Source organism: Pelobates fuscus, chromosome 12 (genome assembly GCF_036172605.1).
Source record: "Pelobates fuscus isolate aPelFus1 chromosome 12, aPelFus1.pri, whole genome shotgun sequence".
Classification (NCBI taxonomy): Eukaryota; Metazoa; Chordata; class Amphibia; order Anura; family Pelobatidae; genus Pelobates; species Pelobates fuscus.
In genome coordinates this window covers 107194574-107212944 of record NC_086328.1, presented here as the reverse complement: position 1 = coordinate 107212944, position 18371 = coordinate 107194574, and the positions used below count along the sequence as shown (strand labels likewise).

The 18371-nt window shown below is 37.9% G+C and overlaps 1 protein-coding gene across 1 annotated transcript in view; it reads right to left on the bottom strand.

The window, feature by feature from the left end:
• MICAL2 (microtubule associated monooxygenase, calponin and LIM domain containing 2) overlaps positions 1 to 18371 on the bottom strand; it is a 208706-nt gene that overhangs the window by 73037 nt on the left and 117298 nt on the right. Inside the window, exons 14-25 of the mRNA XM_063437516.1 lie at positions 17537 to 17649; positions 14810 to 14878; positions 13066 to 13212; positions 11594 to 11725; positions 10538 to 10747; positions 9839 to 9940; positions 8753 to 8869; positions 7559 to 7630; positions 3311 to 3412; positions 2825 to 2905; positions 2165 to 2351; positions 89 to 171 (exon numbers count right to left, since the gene is read on the bottom strand). Coding sequence (XP_063293586.1) covers positions 89 to 171; positions 2165 to 2351; positions 2825 to 2905; positions 3311 to 3412; positions 7559 to 7630; positions 8753 to 8869; positions 9839 to 9940; positions 10538 to 10747; positions 11594 to 11725; positions 13066 to 13212; positions 14810 to 14878; positions 17537 to 17649 — 1415 coding nt within the window. The remainder of the gene's footprint in view (positions 1 to 88; positions 172 to 2164; positions 2352 to 2824; positions 2906 to 3310; positions 3413 to 7558; positions 7631 to 8752; positions 8870 to 9838; positions 9941 to 10537; positions 10748 to 11593; positions 11726 to 13065; positions 13213 to 14809; positions 14879 to 17536; positions 17650 to 18371) is intronic.

The window sequence follows — 18371 nt, the reverse complement described above, 5'->3', positions numbered from 1 at the left end:
ACCTGCCATTGAGCTCAAATAGAGTACTCTTTATAATTACACTTTACATTGTTATAATCACACATGGTACAAAGTTTTTCGCCCTTACCTGACTCCTCGAATCTGGTCGTCTTTTGCGCGTCTTGTTGTTTGAAAAAGAGTGCATAAAGTGAGGCTGACAGTAAAATTTATCTGGAAAATAGGGTAAAGAGAAAAAAAATATTTCACAGACTGCATAGACTAGCTGTTCTACCACATGGAAAATTATATAAAAAAAAAAAAAAAAAAAAGCTCATGTGTTATAGCGTCCACTTTGATCCTGATTCATTTATAGCATATATAGTCCTATTTCCCTGGATCTGCAGCCAGATCTTCACAGAAGCTCAGTTCCTCTTTCAATGGCAAATGTAAATTTCCAGGATTTATAATATTTTGTTTAGAAATATAGAATGTGACGGCAGATACATTCAGCCCATCTAATTTGTTTTACTTATTCTTACATGTAAATGGCTACTACAGTATAAGGAATACAAAGTTGTATTCCTTACACTACAGTGCCTTCTGGTCCCACTCTCCCTTATGCCTCCCCCCGGCAGCTAAAGGGTTAAAAAAATAACTTTATTTACTTACCCGATTCCAGCGGCAATGTCCTTCGGTGCCTGGTCTTTCCTATGGGGAATTCACTGATGTTGGATGTCTTCATGCAGAGCATGAGGACGTCCAGAGTTATTTAGGGGAATTAGAGTCTGCTAGCATCCAGGAAGTGCCTCTAGTGGCTGTCTGATTGACAGCAACCGGAGGCAGTCTTAGTCCTGCAAGGTAATTACTGCAGTTTCTCAAAAGCAGCAGTAATTTACATTGCAGGACTACGTGGGACAGGGACACTGAAAAATAAAATCAGATATAGAAATCCACAGCTCTTTATCCTGTGTGCCCTGGCTGTGCCTTGTCTGAATTGGATTATAATGTAACTTGCTAAATATTTAATTAAAAACGAAAACAGAGCATCTCATAGAAGAAGATATATACAAGTTATAGATGATTTTCAATGTTTTTATTCAGTGGTGTAAATTCCATAGAAATGACAGTTCCCCTTTAATACTTAAAGGACCACTCTAGGCACCCAGACCACTTCAGCTTAATGAAGTGGTCTGGGTGCCAGGTCCAGCTAGGGTTAACCCAATTGTTTATAAACATAGCAGTTTCAGAGAAACTGCTATGTTTATAAATTGGTTAAGCCTTCCCCCTAATCCTCTAGTGGTTGTCTCAATGACAGCCGCTAGAGGCGCTTGCGTGATTCTCACTGTGAAAATCACAGTGAGAGCACGCAAGCGTCCATAGGAAAGCATTGTAAATGCTTTCCTATGCGACCGGCTGAATGCGCGCGCAGCTCTTGCCGCGCGCGCGCATTCAGCCGACGGGGCGGAGAGGAGGAGGAGAGCTCCCCGCCCAGCGCTGGAAAAAGGTAAGTTTTACCCCTTTTCCCCTTTCCAGAGCCGGGCGGGAGGGGGACCCTGAGGGTGGAGGCACCCTCAGGGCACTCTAGTGCCAGGAAAACGAGTATGTTTTCCTGGCACTAGAGTGGTCCTTTAAGAACTTAAGAACGTTCAAGTGAATTATCTCTTCTATTTGGGAGCCTCCGAAGACTGGACTGAGAAACAGTATCAGGAATGCTGCAAGAAACTAGACCATGGATGGGGATCTTCTGGCAGTCCATCTGTTATAGGCTACATTATTGTCCATTCTACGAGTACCTTCCACTGAACCACTTCTTCCCACTGAGACATGGGTAGAAAAGTAGCAATGTTTGTAAAAGGATCTAGAAGATGTAATTTTAACCATTGTTATATCTCTCTCTCTAATTTAAGTCATTTAAACCAGTCAGGTCGTTCCTTGGGTGTATTGAGAAAAATTGGTTAAATTATTAAAAAAAATGTGTTTTCTAAGTACTATCCCATAGCATTAGGGTGGCAACCCATAATTGAATTGTAAAATCAGCTCGCGGACATATTTATACGTTTTAAAATATAAAAAATTTGAATGAATTCTAAAACAAAACACTTTTACTAGACTGTTCGCTCATCTACAGGTTAACTGGTATACTGGGTGAAACTCTGCCTTAAATGGTGGCCATCTGTGACGGTACACAGTAGCCATAACTCTGTTAGGTGAACTGTACACCTACCTTCTTCCATGTTAAACACATAATTTCCCAGCCGGAGGCTTGTGGAACAGAAGGCACACTTGAAACACTCTCGGTGGAAAAAATGCCCCTCGGCGCTGAGCCGCTCGACTACGTACACCCGTTTCTTGCAGAAATAGCAGATGTCACTACCTCCAATATTTGCAGGGAATTCCTTTCGCAGAGATCCCTAGAAAGAAAGTGCAACAATTAAACACTTTTATTTCCTTTATATCCATGCAAGGCAGAAGATGTTTAATGGACGCTTCCGTACAAACAGCGTGAGGCCCTGTAATAAACCGTCATTCCCTCATTTAACGCAGCAAGGACGCATCAAGTAGTTTATCCTCCAGTGACACAAGCCATACATTTTATATATTCTTGAGTTCCAAGATAATACCAGTACCATTTTTAAACCCGTCCTTTACAACAAACAAAGCTTTGAATATGTTAGAACAAAACTATACATCAATCAGAAGCAAAAGGAAGATGGGTAACTCAAACATTTCAATTATATAGAAAAATATACAGTAAAATATCACAATGCGAAGCCTAAACACATTGGCAAAGTGAATAGAAATATGAGCACTCATGCAACCATTGACCCCAAAACATCCAAAAAAGTGTTAGGTAAACCCCCTCAGTGGTTTGTACAGGATATACCTTTGGTGGAGGAGAAATACAGTCAGGAGAGGAAGAAAATGGATCAGAAAGAAGAGAGGATGCAGAATCATCCATGGACGTCTGAAGCAAATACAAAGTGATTATGGTTATTTTATGTTCGGAAAGCGCACGATCGATATTCACCAGTCTGCAGCTTCAGATATACAAGGGAGTGCAGGGATACTTAAGGAGTATAGGGGGCACTGTAATGGTATCACCACAATTCTATTATCATATCATTATAACTGTATCCATATCTGCGTTATAAATCCGCTTGGTATATTATTATAGCAGTGACCCTATACTGTCTGCAGGCAATATAAATGGAACAGACTCAATAAGTTATAATGAGGTGCAGGTGAACTATCTTGTTTACAGCTTACCATATCCACAATTTTGTGGTATTTATGGTACATGGATCTAAATTGTCCTACTGGGTTAGTCATAGCAAGGCACGACTGAAGATATTTCTTGTTTCCATCTTACCAGCTCCGGTGACTTTGATTTGGGTCTGTGGTCACTCATGTAAAGATTGACAAGTACTGCGGCCAGAGCACCTACCCCATGTGACACCTTTCCTACCGTCATCTGACCAGAAAGAAGACAGATCATGAAGGAAAGTAAGAGTTCAATAAAAGAGGGTAGGCCACCTACAGCTCTACATCTGTTGACAAACTGCAATACCTCCGCATAATTCTGGCCAGGGAAGCTGTATAGGAGATGCAGTCCGTCAATAGATGGAGAAGAAAAGGCCACCTACCCGTGACAGTGTCAGTAAAAAGAAATTAGAGGTGGAAACAAGTACTGTTGGTGACCACGTTACACAACAAGTTGGGTCTAGGGGAACACCACCTGAGTTTGTATCTTCAGAACAAAATATTTGTTTAGTCTAAAATTAGCTTTAACATAGTCATGAATTACCAACCTTACCAACCCTTACGTAACTGGAAGTAAGGATGCCCGGTCACAGGCAAAGTCTATTTCCAAGAGTGAGATATTTTAAGAAAATAGAAGCTTATTAAATATTTCTGATGACTTGATGTATATGACCCTGGTCCTCTATATCTGAGTAAAATAAATCCAATCTCAGGGGTGGTCTGTAGACAGAGGTTCAACTACTTATAAGCTGGTACTATAGAAAGATAGTAGCGAAGATAAAAAAAGATATATTGTCCGTGTTGGCTCATTTATAACTACTGATGAGAAAGCAATGGAGTCATCACTTCAGGGATATTGCATTACCATTTGAGGTCCTTTTGGTGCCACCCCCATATAGCCAGAATTACCCTTTCATACTTTGATCCACCTCTAAGGAGCAGGTTACCCAGGCATTATAACATGGTGTGGTCATGCACAGAAATGCAATATACAACACGCTAAAAATTATATAAAATCTGTGAAAATAGCAATTCATACGTGTAAGTGTATATGCGCATGCATATAAAATACATAACGGATATTATTGTGATATGAAGTAAGGTTAAACATTTTCCCCTCAATGATTAAATGTATCAGATCACTTTATGTCAGACAAAGCTGTGGATTGTAATACAGGCCTAACTGGGGCTCAGACTGATAGGACTTGCACTGCCCAGTAGGTGATAGGTTAGGTGTAATCTATACTACATAAGATGGAGTGCGAAACATGACATCGGTAGCAGCAATCTTACGACATGCACCCAGGCAAAGGGCACAATTTGTTTAATTCACCAAAAAGATACTGAAATCACGCAAAGAACAGTAACTGCACAGAACTGAAAACCAAAATAGAATATGGTACATGAAGAAAAAAAACACAGAAATGGGAGCCAGATAACTTGCTATTTTACTATCACTGAACATTTATTGTTTTCAAGAAAGTGCAAACTCCGACATAAAATGTTGTTAAAATTTATAAGTGCTAAATTAATATTGTCTATGTACCCTCCTCCCCTTCTCATTCTGCACAGAGTAACATTGCTTTTTGAGAACATTTTATAAAGAATCCCAGTCACTTCCTACAGTAATATCCACACAATTACATGGGAAAAGAAGAATTAAATGAGACTTGGATAGGATCAACATTCCTTTATAAAAATTCCAGGAATCTGTGATTCAATGTTACTGTAACTAGGCAACAAATCTACATCTAGACACCTACAGCTCCCTCGTATTACCCAATGGGAATATTGATTTTCTGGGCCCATCTGTAACATGTAATCCAAATGTTTAATCATCGTTTAGTGTCATCACGCTCTGCAAAGGTCACTGGGAGAAATAGCTTTACAATTAGACTGGAAAACATTTCCTTTGTGATGGAGGAAATGCAACTGTTGGGGAAGACGAGGGTGGAAGAGTGGTGAGGAAGGTGAGGGAGAGAAGTTAACTATAAGGTAAGGTGATCTTGATGACTACAGAAAGTGAGGGAGAGTAATTATATACAGGAAGTGAATTAGTGAAGATAGCAAAACATTAAAAAAAAAAACCATCAGGTCACGGTTAGGAAGACCGCACCATAAGGTAAAAACTCCATAGCCAAAAAACTCAAACTTTAGAACCTTGGTTACTACTTCCTTAAATATTACAATATGTGCTAGACTAGACAAGATGATGTTCTTCTGCAAACCCACCATCAGGACATCAGCATTGGATAACTGTATCTCATATCAACTAAAGAAGCCCAGTGAGGAGAGGAAAACCACACTGAAAGAAGAACAGGAATGTGACATCAACGTAACAATACAGCTATGAGAACATTGTTGCTCAACCTACCAACAAGCCAAGGGAAGTTCTCGAGCTCAGGCATAAAGCTTATCTGACCAATACAATGGCCCACCTGAGGACAGGCAGAAGAACATCTGGGGAAAATCTCACCTATTCAAATTACAATGTTATTCCACATAGGCATCCTCCCACATATTCACCTCAAACTCTTCACAGAAATGCGAAAAGAACCAATATGTCTGTGCCAAATTAACATTACCTGAGATCAAATTCAGATCTTCTGGTCACTTAATCAATATCATCAACTAATTATTTACAAACTGTTCCCATAAATAGCAACATTCATTATACAGGGTATCCCATTTATTTAAAAGGACACCACTAAAGAAACATAACTTAAACTCAGACATTCCAGAACCTGGAGGTTTAAACCCTGTGTGACACCTTAAATCAGAATACAAGTCAAAACATAGAACTTAAATAGCACTGATTAAAGTCTGGAACAACTTTCAATATCTACTGGATCTTGGCAAAGATATAATTTTGCTTCTCCAAAACCAACGCACCACATCTGACATCCTCGACCACACAATGATGATCATACGATAAGATGATCCCACATGACCAACTATTATGATATGTATTGAATACAAGGCTTTGGGGGCCTTGATCTAGTTCTTTTGAGTCTCATGTAATGAACACTACATTTTAATTCTTCAATGTATTTAGGATGAATATCCGAGACTTAGAGGAAGGAAGAATTTCCTGATTAAACAATGAAATATGTAGCTGGGTAAACATGACAACGGGAAGTCACACAGATGGAGAGAGGCCGCAAGGGAGATCCTATTAGCCCTGCAGAGCTCCAGATTTACATGGATGCGCTCCCACCGCTTTAAATTCAAGAGGATTGTGGGAATTATTTTTTCTACACTGAGGATATCGGTTTTAAGATACAGTATCAACATAAAGCTAACTGTGTTTGCGTTAAAACAAGCCCCTGGCACATGTGTAATCCTGATTGACATGAGCTAGTGGATTATTTGTAGCGTATTCACTAAACTGAGAACAAAGAACTAGCAAAGGAACCGAACATTTTAAGTCAAAATTAAAAAAAATGTTTTGGTAAAAAACAAGTTGGAAAATTGTTTCAGTTTAACTATATTTGCCTGAAATGTGTAATTTCTTTGTCGATTCTCCAAGCTTGATGGTTTATGGAATAAACTTCTATTTATAGGTTCCACAGCTGGTTTGCAACTTCACTCTTTAACTAAATCCACATGTTTAATGGGTTAAGGCAAATATATGACAGTGACACATCGTTAAAAAAAAGGTCCCTCCACGTTTATTATTAGAAATGCCATATGAACTTTGGACTGTAAATGGTTGTGTTGATGTTTTTTGGTTTCACAAGAGCACTCCTTTTTCACAAAATGCAGTGTAATCAAATCCATTAGGCTTGGTTTATTTATGTGTTTTTAAATATCTCATTATTTGCTAGATAAATCTACCAAGCTCTAATCTTACTGTATTGTGGTAAAGCAATAAAGACCAGTTCATTATGTCTTATCAGAACCTGACTATGATGAAAGGAATTTCCTGCCAATCTCTTCCAGAAAGCAATCTGCACAATGAGGTTGGGGACAGAGCTCACATGTCACATGATCAACTTCAGTGAGTTGATACAAGTCAAGAAAGAATGTCGCAATAACAACAACACACACCATTACAGCATTGCACACTCTGTTAAAAAGGTTAATGAAAATATGCTTTTTTTTTCTGTAGCAGGCTTCGTCAATTAATGCTCCACTCTAAATCTTGGCAAACATCAGAAAATGAGTTAGTGATTGTTAAAAAATATTGAAAAAACTTGGCATATTCAGATATTTCCAACAACACCATAACAAACATGCAAATGGAATCCATAAGCAAACAGTTAGAAATTTGGACCCATTTATTAAGAATAAAATAAAAAGTTGCATCAACCAAAACGAACTCCAAAACACATTTAAGGATGCAGAGAGCCGATACCTGCGTGGGATCCGGGAAACCTATCTTAATCTTGTTGGTAGCGTCAACAGGGACAGAGGCTAGAGTTAAAACCTAGTAATAGAAGGAACATTTAGAATGCGGGAGCAAATATTTATTTTGGAAAAGAAAAGAACATCGGAAGGGCGTGAAGTCCGAGTATTTTTTTATTTGTGGTTTGTAAGACGCTTATGAAACTGTGTAGGAGGAAGTAGTGGAAAGCAGCCCTAATGCCGCCATGTGCCTTTAGAACTGAGAGCCAAAGTAATTGGATTTGTCTAGAACTCTCTCCTTAATGACAAACACACAAAGCTCACACAGAGTCCAATTTACATTCTATGTGTGCGCTCTATAAAATCTGTTCACAGAGATAGGTGAATATAATTGAAATTGTATTCTGACATGTTTAAAGAGACAGAGTTATCTGCTGATCTGGGATTTGGAGAGAACTGGCAAAATAGTGCAAAATATTAGAATTGCAAAACTAGTAGAAATTTAGTTTTTTTTCCCCATTTTTATATAAACGTGGGCCTAAAAAATGCAAATTCCTTTTCGATACTTCATAATTCTTCATGCAGAAAAAGCCCACAAGACAAATTGTGGACAGTTATTAAGGAAATTAGATATTTTAAACCAAGTATCCAAGCTGGAATAACAGGTATTTCTCACGATGCAGTTCTAAAAGCGGAATTAACGGTAACAAAAATACAGCAAATTATATCAGGAATAAGCGATTCTCTGCGTCTTGTATTTACAGAGACTCAGTACTTCCAATAATTGTACGCATTGTCCGTGAGAGAGAGAGGTATTGGTGTGCTCTGGCAGTTAAAAGGTTAAAATACACATAGAAGTGGCCTTGGTTAGAATGAAGGTTTACAAAGGGGAGTAAGTGCTTAAAAAAAGGGGTGCAGAGCTGAACATGATTAATGGAAGGGTCTCTCCAAAAGGTAATTGTTTTCTGATTTGATTAAATGTCCTAGAATCCTTGTAACTTTTATGAAGGTATGCAGTTTATTCACTATATAAATAATTATAGAGAAATGAGAAATATATATCTGTACAGATAAAAAAAAAAAAAAAAAAAGCCACGAGACAGTGAGCCTTTTAAAACTATGGTTAATGATGAAAAGTGAGATTTAAAGGGAGCCCGCCGTGCAATTAGTGATGAAATCAGCAATCTGTTTAAAGGAGCAGTACCTTTTTAGACAGAGATTCAGAGGAAGCAGCAGATGATGGACATGGAGGAAGAACTTGGGAATCAAAGTTGGGGGTTTTAGATGGATAATGAGATAAGCCTGGGGAAGAAAGCTTGTTCTATACAGAGCAGAAATATAGGAAACATGATGATGTGTTAAAAAAGCAGGTTAGAAGGATACATTCATATGGAATATATGGATTTAAAAATCAAATAAATAGGAATGCCATGTTGCTTTCATCACCAGTATTCTGTAATAACAACATCTTCATTTTTTTTTAAATCTACTGGTAAAATTGGGCCTCATTATAATAAAGCGGTTTTGCCGCATTCAGATAAATCAAAGAAAAGAAAATGTTACTTGCGCTTTTTCCTTAATCCCTATGTATATTTAGACAAATGGAGGTCATTTAGTTGCTCCAATGGCCATTGGAGGGATGCCCGCCTGCCAACGTCAAGGCAGACCCCCCCTAAGCGGGTCCTAACACTGACCCTTCAGCCTGCTTCCTTGAGCTTCTGGCAAAGATATCTCTAATGAGACAGAAAGGGGTATTTTTTATATACACCCCTTTACTTATTAACCCTTAATAGGGAACACATGGGATGGGTAGCAGCATTGTAACCAGGCTGTGTGATACAAAGTAAATACAAATACAAAAAGAGAAGTCCTGCGCTTAAGCTGCAAGGACTACAACACACATCAGCCCCAATATATAGTAAAAACCAAAGAAAAGAAAATGTTACTAATGTTATTAATTGTGACAATGCGCATGGACGGTGGGGGGGAAAACATGTTCAGCACAGAATTCTGGAAATAAAACGTTTATATATAGATTTTAGAATGTTACAAAATGTTCTCACTTAGAAAAGATACTAAACCTAGCTAAAAGTTTTTTTGTTTTTTTTTAATAAAATAAATGTGCTACAACAAGGGATATCCTAAGCGGGTTCTGAACTAAGCCCAAAAAAGTCTAATATTTCAAAGAAACATTTTATTCAGGCTTTCCGAGTAATCAAGCTTTTTATTAAATATCAATATACAGTAGTATATTCAAGCTTTTCAGACTCCTTGATAAATAAATATTCACCTGCGGGAAATCCTCGGAAGCGAACAGCGACGCCAGGTGAGCAGCTTTCTCCTTTATATTCTTTTTATGAAACTCTCTGTTTGATAAAGATTGAGCTCTTTTCTGCTCAGAAGAAAGAAGGAAAAAAGAGATGGAAGGAAAAAAAGACAATAGAGAAAGCAGGTGCAGAAATATACAGAGTGTGAAGAACTTCTAAAGTCTAAGCAACTATTAAAAGGTTAAAGGGACACTGGCACCTGGCCATTTAAATTCTGTTCCTCAACTTGGAATTTGCAAAGAGAAAAAATAATAATAATAATAATAATTTGGGCAAAAGGTTTAAAATCTGCTTAAAATCTGCTTTTCTTCTGCCTTCGTAGGCAGCCATTTTGGGCCACATGAGCCAAATGTGGGCCAATATTTAAATTATGGTAGTGGTGAAACAATTTGCCAATAATAACTTTGGGAAAAAGGCACAAAGTGGTGGCATGTGGAATGAAGTAACTTTTCTTTAAATTTTTGTATCTTTTTATGTAATCATTGTTAAATAAGAATTATTTGCTGCTAACCGCCAGTAGATTCATGTAGAAGCCAAATTATTGGTGGTGTCCCTTTAACTCTTGCTGCAGGTAATGTGTAGGATGTGTGGTGTGCGCGGCAGTGAATTAGCACAGAATAACATCACAATCAGAAAGTAGAACGCAGAAAACGAGTGTTCACCTGCTGGACTTTCTCTTCAATGTGTTGGAGACGCTGAAGGATACCAGTAAGGGCAAGAGCGGAACAAGCAGACATGAGAGAGTCTGTGTCGTCTGCACGCTCCGGGTTGTCATCTGCTTTTGCTACAGGCTTTGGCTCTCTGCTCGCGGGAGCAGGTCGAGGTTTTGGAAGGGTGGGTGGTCTGAACAGTGGCTGTGCTCTGACTAGCACCTGAAACCGTGAAAAACTGCAAATGAAAAGAATGGCTTCTTGTCGCAGAATGGATGACATGCATTTTATCCCATGAAAATGAGATCACTCTGATACACAGAAACTTTTAAATTGATTTAACCAAAATTGGCCAACGTGCAGTGCTGTTAGTGATCATCCCAGGAGAGCTGTTTAAGGTCTTGTTTCCCCACCATTGTGAAATATAATTCTTTCTAGTCATTGTCTAAACGAGGATACTTTTACTTCAACAGGATTTTGGAAGTGAGTATGTGCATAGGTGCGTGCCAAGATCCTTTCCAAAATTCAGGATTACTTACTCTGAAAACAACAGAGAAAACCCAAAAAACTGTTATTAAGATTATAGCTTAAGAACCTTTCAGAAGGGTCAGACTTGTGAGACTTATTCGCTAAATGGGGAATTGTGGCGAACTGACAAGTATATTAGCAAGATTCTCAGTTCTCCAAACTGGCAAATTTTTCCTCAACAATGATTTATTAAATAATGCAATTAGTGATTGTCTTGAGATCACTGACTGAATAAGTTCAGAGTGAACACACTTTCATTGATTTACCCAACATACTGTGCATATTTGTAAACCCACCCACAGCGCAGAATGTCTTCCGCCTTGGACAAAGTAAACCTTATCAGGATCTCCAAACAGAAAAGGCAAACTGAGATTTACTATACAAAAAAAACCCATTACACACATCACCAAAAATGTGTGGTAGTGAATATTGTATTTTTTCAGGGATGTAATTATTCAAAGTGTGCAAGATCCAATCTATGATATCTTCATTTTGCATGCATTTGATGCACCACGTGCCGCTCATTGATGAACACCATACCTGCCTTTTGGGCTCAACTTGAGGTTGGCAGGGAGTTGGATCCACGGGTTTAGCAAAGCGAGGGTTAACAGGAGGAGTATCACAGGGGCACAGCCCCGACGCGGCGCTATCAACATCAGATAGAGCTAAAGCCTTTTAATTGAATGAGCAGTAACAAAAAAAGCAGAATATACAGATACAAGATTAGTGAAGATGACAGGATGGGAACTGTTCAGTAACAGGGATTTAGTTGTCAGTGAAAGGAAAACATCACAAAATACACTGGACCGAGATCAGACGCGTTCTACTCTACAGCGGCAGCTAGCTGTATTAAGGATAGTCACAAATGGTTATTCAAATTAATAAAGATGCAACAAATTAAGTCATTGGTTTTACTCTACAGAACCATGTAAACAATTCTCGGTCAAAGCTGTAAAAGTGGAGCAGTTACCACGGAGAGCAGTGGAATGTTTGTTCGGATTGCTCCACAGTTACATCTTCTGTCTCAGGATTTCTCTGAATGTACAAATTCAAACTCTGCTTCATTTTTCTTTTACACAATAAGAAAAACAGTATTAATTCTCATTCATTTTGCGTTGATGAAAAGGTGGTATTGGTTGCAGTTTGTGACAATCACTCGCTCTTACATAAAAACAACCCCCTCCCCAAAATTCTGTAATAACAAGGTCCCCCCTCACAAGTACTAATTAACTGAACGTCTTAGCTAAATAATAAAGGCATAGTATTGTGTGATTAAGAATTTCACAGTGCATTTTACAGTGCATTAATAGAATATTCTATCCTCACTCACATGATCGTAATCTTCGCAGACAACTATCGTATGACGTGACCCTCTTCATTTTACCATGAGATTTGGAGCCCATTTGGCAGAAGCTGAGATGAAGTCATACTTTGGTTGGAGAGGTGGACCATGGGCATAGGATTTACTAAGTAGGAGACTTTTCCCTTTGAATGAATTATTGTAACTTGTTTAAACTGGATATTACCCCACATAAAGTGGTACAGCATCCACTTTATTAGGTCAGGGACAGAGAATGGAAAAACAGTTTTTTTAGACTTCAGTTTAATGCCCAAAAGAGGTCATTTACGATTTCCTGTGTGGTGGATTTACCCAACGTTCCCATCAGTTATTGAGGAAATCCTGTTTCCATGAAATCTTCTGAACATAAAGCAATATAATATCACTCACAGTTACAAAAAGGATGGAACGTGACAAAACTGTGCAGTGGAGGGAAGTAATAAAATTATCGCTCAATGCAATGATGATGAAAAAAAAAAAAAAAAAAGACTATTTTCCATCCCAATCTTCCATAATGGACATAAATGGATTTATTAAACGCTTGGCATTTGAATCATTTGTAAAACACAGATTTACATTTCTCACTCCAGGAACGTTCACAATAAATCTCTGTGGATTAGGGCATTAGATATCTGTACATCTGATAATTTATTTGGGCTGATCTGCCACTTACCGTTCTACGCAGAGATGTATTGGGCGCATTTTCCTCAAACTTGGCGAGAAGCTGGCTGGCCATTGATTTCACTTTGTTTTGATTGATGACTTCTTTGGTATCACTACATTCATTATTTCCCAAACTTGCATTAGAAACACTTGCGGGCTGGAAGAGAAACCATGAAATGTGAGAATAGCATCCGCAGCACATTTTAACAAAAAAAACAAAAAACACTATTAGGTTTATTTACTAAAGTGTGACTTCAAAGTGAAATTCAAATCTAAAGTCAAAATAAACAAACTATAGCTAGAGTCAGCTATACTTTTAGTTTGGTTAATCTGTCCTTAAATGTATTGAATAAGAATGTTTGGTGCATGGAGAGTCGGAACTTTGCACATGAATTGGTATAAACTACAGTTACATCAATTATTATTTACGCATTAGTGTGTTGATTCAGTAAATAAAGGTTACGCTAACACAGATATAAACAAATCTGATACAGACGTATTGACAGCTGTGTATCCAAACTCACAAGCTAGACCATTTTCAGCCAGTTTGAACGTCACCGAGGCCACACTCCAAGCACCATAACAACACATGCGCCTTAGGAATTAGGATGCCGCCTTCTAAATAGAGGCCTCAATGCTCATAAAAGCAGCCATAGCATCGTGGGAAGGTGACATCACCCACTCCCAAAAGAGCTGCGGAAGTACATGTGTTTTATACTTACCTCTGCTTCACTCCTCACATCAGTAAAGCTTCAATAGCATTTACAGGGACGAGGAATTGGTAAATATTAATAATACAGACTTGACTATTCCTCTTTAATGGAGGAGTTTCTTCTATAATTATAGCAGAATACCAGTTAGCATAGGGTTCGGCATTTGCATGTCACCCCTCCGGAGTATTTTTTGGGGAGTACAGTCTATTCTGGCTCAAGAACATTTCACTTTGTACTAGCAATAACATAACAACACAGTAAGTAATCAGATCGGCTGATTCCTTGCACATTGCTTACAATGACATAATTAAAGAAGATTCCCATTCTGCATCGTAGCACGTTATAGGATTAAATGGAAAGACATTTCCTGAAAAGAAAACGGCTTCCAAGAAATGGTGGCCGTGTGCTTACTTAACCCTACAGCAGTCAAATCAGATGATGCCTCTACCTTCTTTCTCTAATTATTGTGTAAGAGGATATCCTTGGCTAGGGTTACTGACTGCAGGGTAGAGGAATCCAGCCACACTGAATAAAATTCTAAATAATGTCAGATTTCTCTAGATCACGTCTCAACCTGTGCTTGCCTCCCACCTGCGCTTGGCGTGAACATGACATCGTTCAGTTCATCCATTTATATACAATCCTACAGATGTTGCATGCCATGGTGGTGGTGGTGTGCACCTGGAGACGCAACTCAGAGACCCCTGCAATCCTGCAATTAACGCAGTAAAATTCTCAAATTCTTAAAAAAAAAAAAAAAAACAGCTGCAGAAACCTGTTAACAATCCTAACAGTTGTTAGGAGTTTGCTTTCTTGGAATAAACACCAGCTGCTTTTAATTGCTCCGATTACTGATGTGTGTGCGTTGCAGAGTTTAACCCCTTAAGGACCAAACTTCTGGAATAAAAGGGAATCATGACATGTCACACATGTCATGTGTCCTTAAGGGGTTAAACAGTTTGTGCTCCTTATCTGGGTTCTTAATACAACACTGGAGAATACGTCTATTCTTTGCAGTGACGCGGGATTTGTTGCACCCACCTCATCAAAGTTGCGCTGCTCTTTCTTTCTCCGCTTATTTACATCGTTTTCTTCCGATTTCGTTTCAACCTAAACAGCAACAGGAAAAAAAATTGTGAAATGTTATAATCACTTTTTACAGAACGACAGACATATCCTTCTGCCCGACGGAATGTGACAGTTGCGGTCAGCATTCCACAGTTATTTGCAATTAAATCCAATTGAAAGCTGCAGATCGGAAATGGCCAGGCACTGGCCAAACAACTTCACATTTTAGGACAAAATAGACAAATTGACAAGTTCCATCTCTGGCCAAAGCTGTGTAATGTCAATTCATGCGACTTCCTAGTTTAGTGTATAATGTTACTAGTGTTTGCAAACCTAACTGTGCATTTGGTGGTGGTGGGGGTGATGATACATTTGAGATTTTTGGTTCAATATCAAGTACTTTGATGAATGTGTTCCATGTAGGCTTCTCAAGTCCTCCAAAAAACTGTTTAGTAAGTAAACCTAGTGAAGATATTTGTGCTATTTCTCAGATTAATGGATATATTGAATGTTACAATATTTTCAATGAGGTGAGTATTTTAACACTTTCGTACCAAACCCTCCAGAATAGCTTCTGCCATCCTTTAAACTTCACATTAAAATATATTTTGCGATAACACTTGACGATTTATGAACTGGACTGGAAATTGCAGATAATTATTCAAGTGATGACACATTTTTGTCTAAAGTAGCCAAGCTGAATAAATAATAGAGTTATTGTGTGTAATTCCTTGTTCAACTCTTTGCAAATTCTAATTTAGTTAATAAACCCCTGGATGAATTGTGTCTGAGCTGCCTATAATTAATCAGCATTGTCTCCTGAGTTTAAATTGGTTTCTCTGTGTTATTGTACACACACATGGACACAATTATTACAATGTCTGCATATTTTATTTTTACATTTCCAATTCTCGGCTTGACAATGAACAGATTGAATGGTTTCACCCCTTAAATGCCAAGAGAGTTGAGTAACTCTACAGAAACCGCAAGCGCTCACATTGCTGAAAGGAAAGACAAGTCCTACATTTTGCTTGATGACGAACTCTGCTGAGAGACATCAGCACTGATGCACTATCTGCCTTGTGAGATAAGTGTTGTGTGATTTATCTGGAGTTGTGTTTAACGCACAGATTGTAATACGATCGGCGTACAGTTTGATCATGAATAAAAGGTCTGGGCTGTATATATGTCTTATAATGCATCCTTTGTAATTACATTCAGAAATAAAAATGAAATCAGATTCGGTAATTACCTGACACAATGCATGTGGACTGCTTACACAGAAATACAACCGCAGTGTTATGTTACTAGGAAACATAATATCTCAACAGGCCAATTTTTACATAGAGTTCCTGTGATATAGCACATAGTGTAAGATCAAAGTGTCCACGGAATAGGTCACTGTTCATGATTGGTCAGATGGGAATTTGGCAGAGGGTCAGGATTTATCAATGTGAGTTTACAAAGCAAATCATTGCCTTATGGTACTCTACGTGTACTATATACAATATACATCATTTAAAGATCCAGTATTTGATAATGTGAAATGCTCACTTATATGAGCAGATACTGATGAAGGAATTTCACTCAAAAAGGAACTTCTAAATTAATGTCAGTCAGTGTATAGGTCTGACCCTGGGACATGAAATACTTCATTGATGATATCACGGGAAGGGGAAAGGTTCTAGTCACAAAATCTAAAGGAAAACTTATCTTTTCCTTAAAAGAAACTGTATTTTAACTCAATGTTTTCAACAAGAACATAATAAAGCAAGGTATTTATATCAATGTGCCAGTGACAAAACTCTATACACGGGCAAGGTGCCCTGCGTGAGATGCCAGGAGACAGCAAAATATTCACATGCACTTAATCTAGAGACTTTACGCACTAGACTATTTCAAATAAACTACAAAAATGGTCATCAACCTATTTACATTAACAGTTTATATGACTGTGGTCTTAAAGGGACATCCCACTGCCTAAATACAAAATAAATAAACAGATATCAATGTTTAGTAGATTTACCCCAATGAAAACATGCATATATTTAAAAACAGCTTGTAAAAGCTGCAGATTGTTGTCTGCAGCCTTTGCAGGCCATCCCCTTCTAACCCTGCCCAGACATTCTGTGGCTGTCCAATCACAGTGTCTTTCTGTGGCTTTCCCAATATAGCTCAATGAGAAGTTTTTGCAAGGCAGGTGCTCTGGGCAATTGCTGCCTTTTGAGTTAAGTTACACTGAGCTAAACAAACCAGGAAGTTACAGAACGTGTTGTCTGATTGACAGCCAGGGAGTTTTACCCGGGTTAACTCTAAATGTGACTAGTTCTGTTGAAATCTGCAATTATTATAGGACACACTCTTTCCACATAAAACACTTCAGCAAGCTTACGCTTTAAATCATAGCAGGCACATAATTCTTTAAACTACCGAATCATAAAGTTACACATCTTGGTAAATACATGGGAACACTCGTTTTAGAGGGATTTATCAACTGGTGAAATGCTGGAGAATACAATCTATTTAAAAAGAACATAAATGTTTGCAATCTTCCACTTTTCTGCAATTTGTTTATTTATGAAGGCCTGGAATATTATTATTATATATATATATAGATAAATAAAACAGACATGTCACAAGGTTATATAAAGTGATGTATACCGCTGGCTTCTGCAGGAATGTCTGTATAGCACCCCCTACCTTTGGGATCCTTTTTCTTGGTAGAGTTAAATTGAGGTAATTATTGAAGATCAGATTTGATGGTCTTGATAAATAATCTTCTTGATTCTTTCCATTGTTCTTACATGACGTGTCTAAGAAGATAAAATGCTGTATTTTAATTAAAAAAAAAACATGAAAAAATGTCTGCAAAAACATTAATCCTCATTTTGCAATCTAACGGTGCACATATTGCATACATTTTATTAGCCCTTTAGCGGCACGTGTCCAATTCTGCTGCATAAGTCGTGCTAAAAAGTTTTTTTTTTTTAAATCCATGAGTAAAACCATTACTTTTCCTCTTTTCAACTTTTACAGCACGGCAGGATAATGGAGAGTTCATAAACGTGTGCACATTCGGAAAGTAGTCTTATACCAAACATCATGTGGAACGAAGTCTCAAAAACCTTAACCTTTAATGTGATATATTGCAATGATAAATTCAATAAGTAAAATAAAAGGAAGGATTATTTAATGTTGCAATTATTTCATTCCACCGATGCGGTAATATAATTGATATGACCCTCCAACAACAACCATGCATTGTGTAGTTGCAGCTATCACAAGAATAGAAACACTTTGAGTAAAGGAGGAAATGCATGAATAATGTGTTTTCATTATATTTATATATGAACAAAGCTGCAATCTGTTTTAAGCCACCAGCAAAGACTCTCATTTTATGCTATACTGTGCAGTTTGGATAATGCGCTTTTAAACACGTGACCACACAAAACTTTGTCGTAGTCTGTCTTGGCCAAAGGTTTGAAAATTGTTTGCAATTCACTGTTTAGTGAATCATTTCCTTGATATAAATACA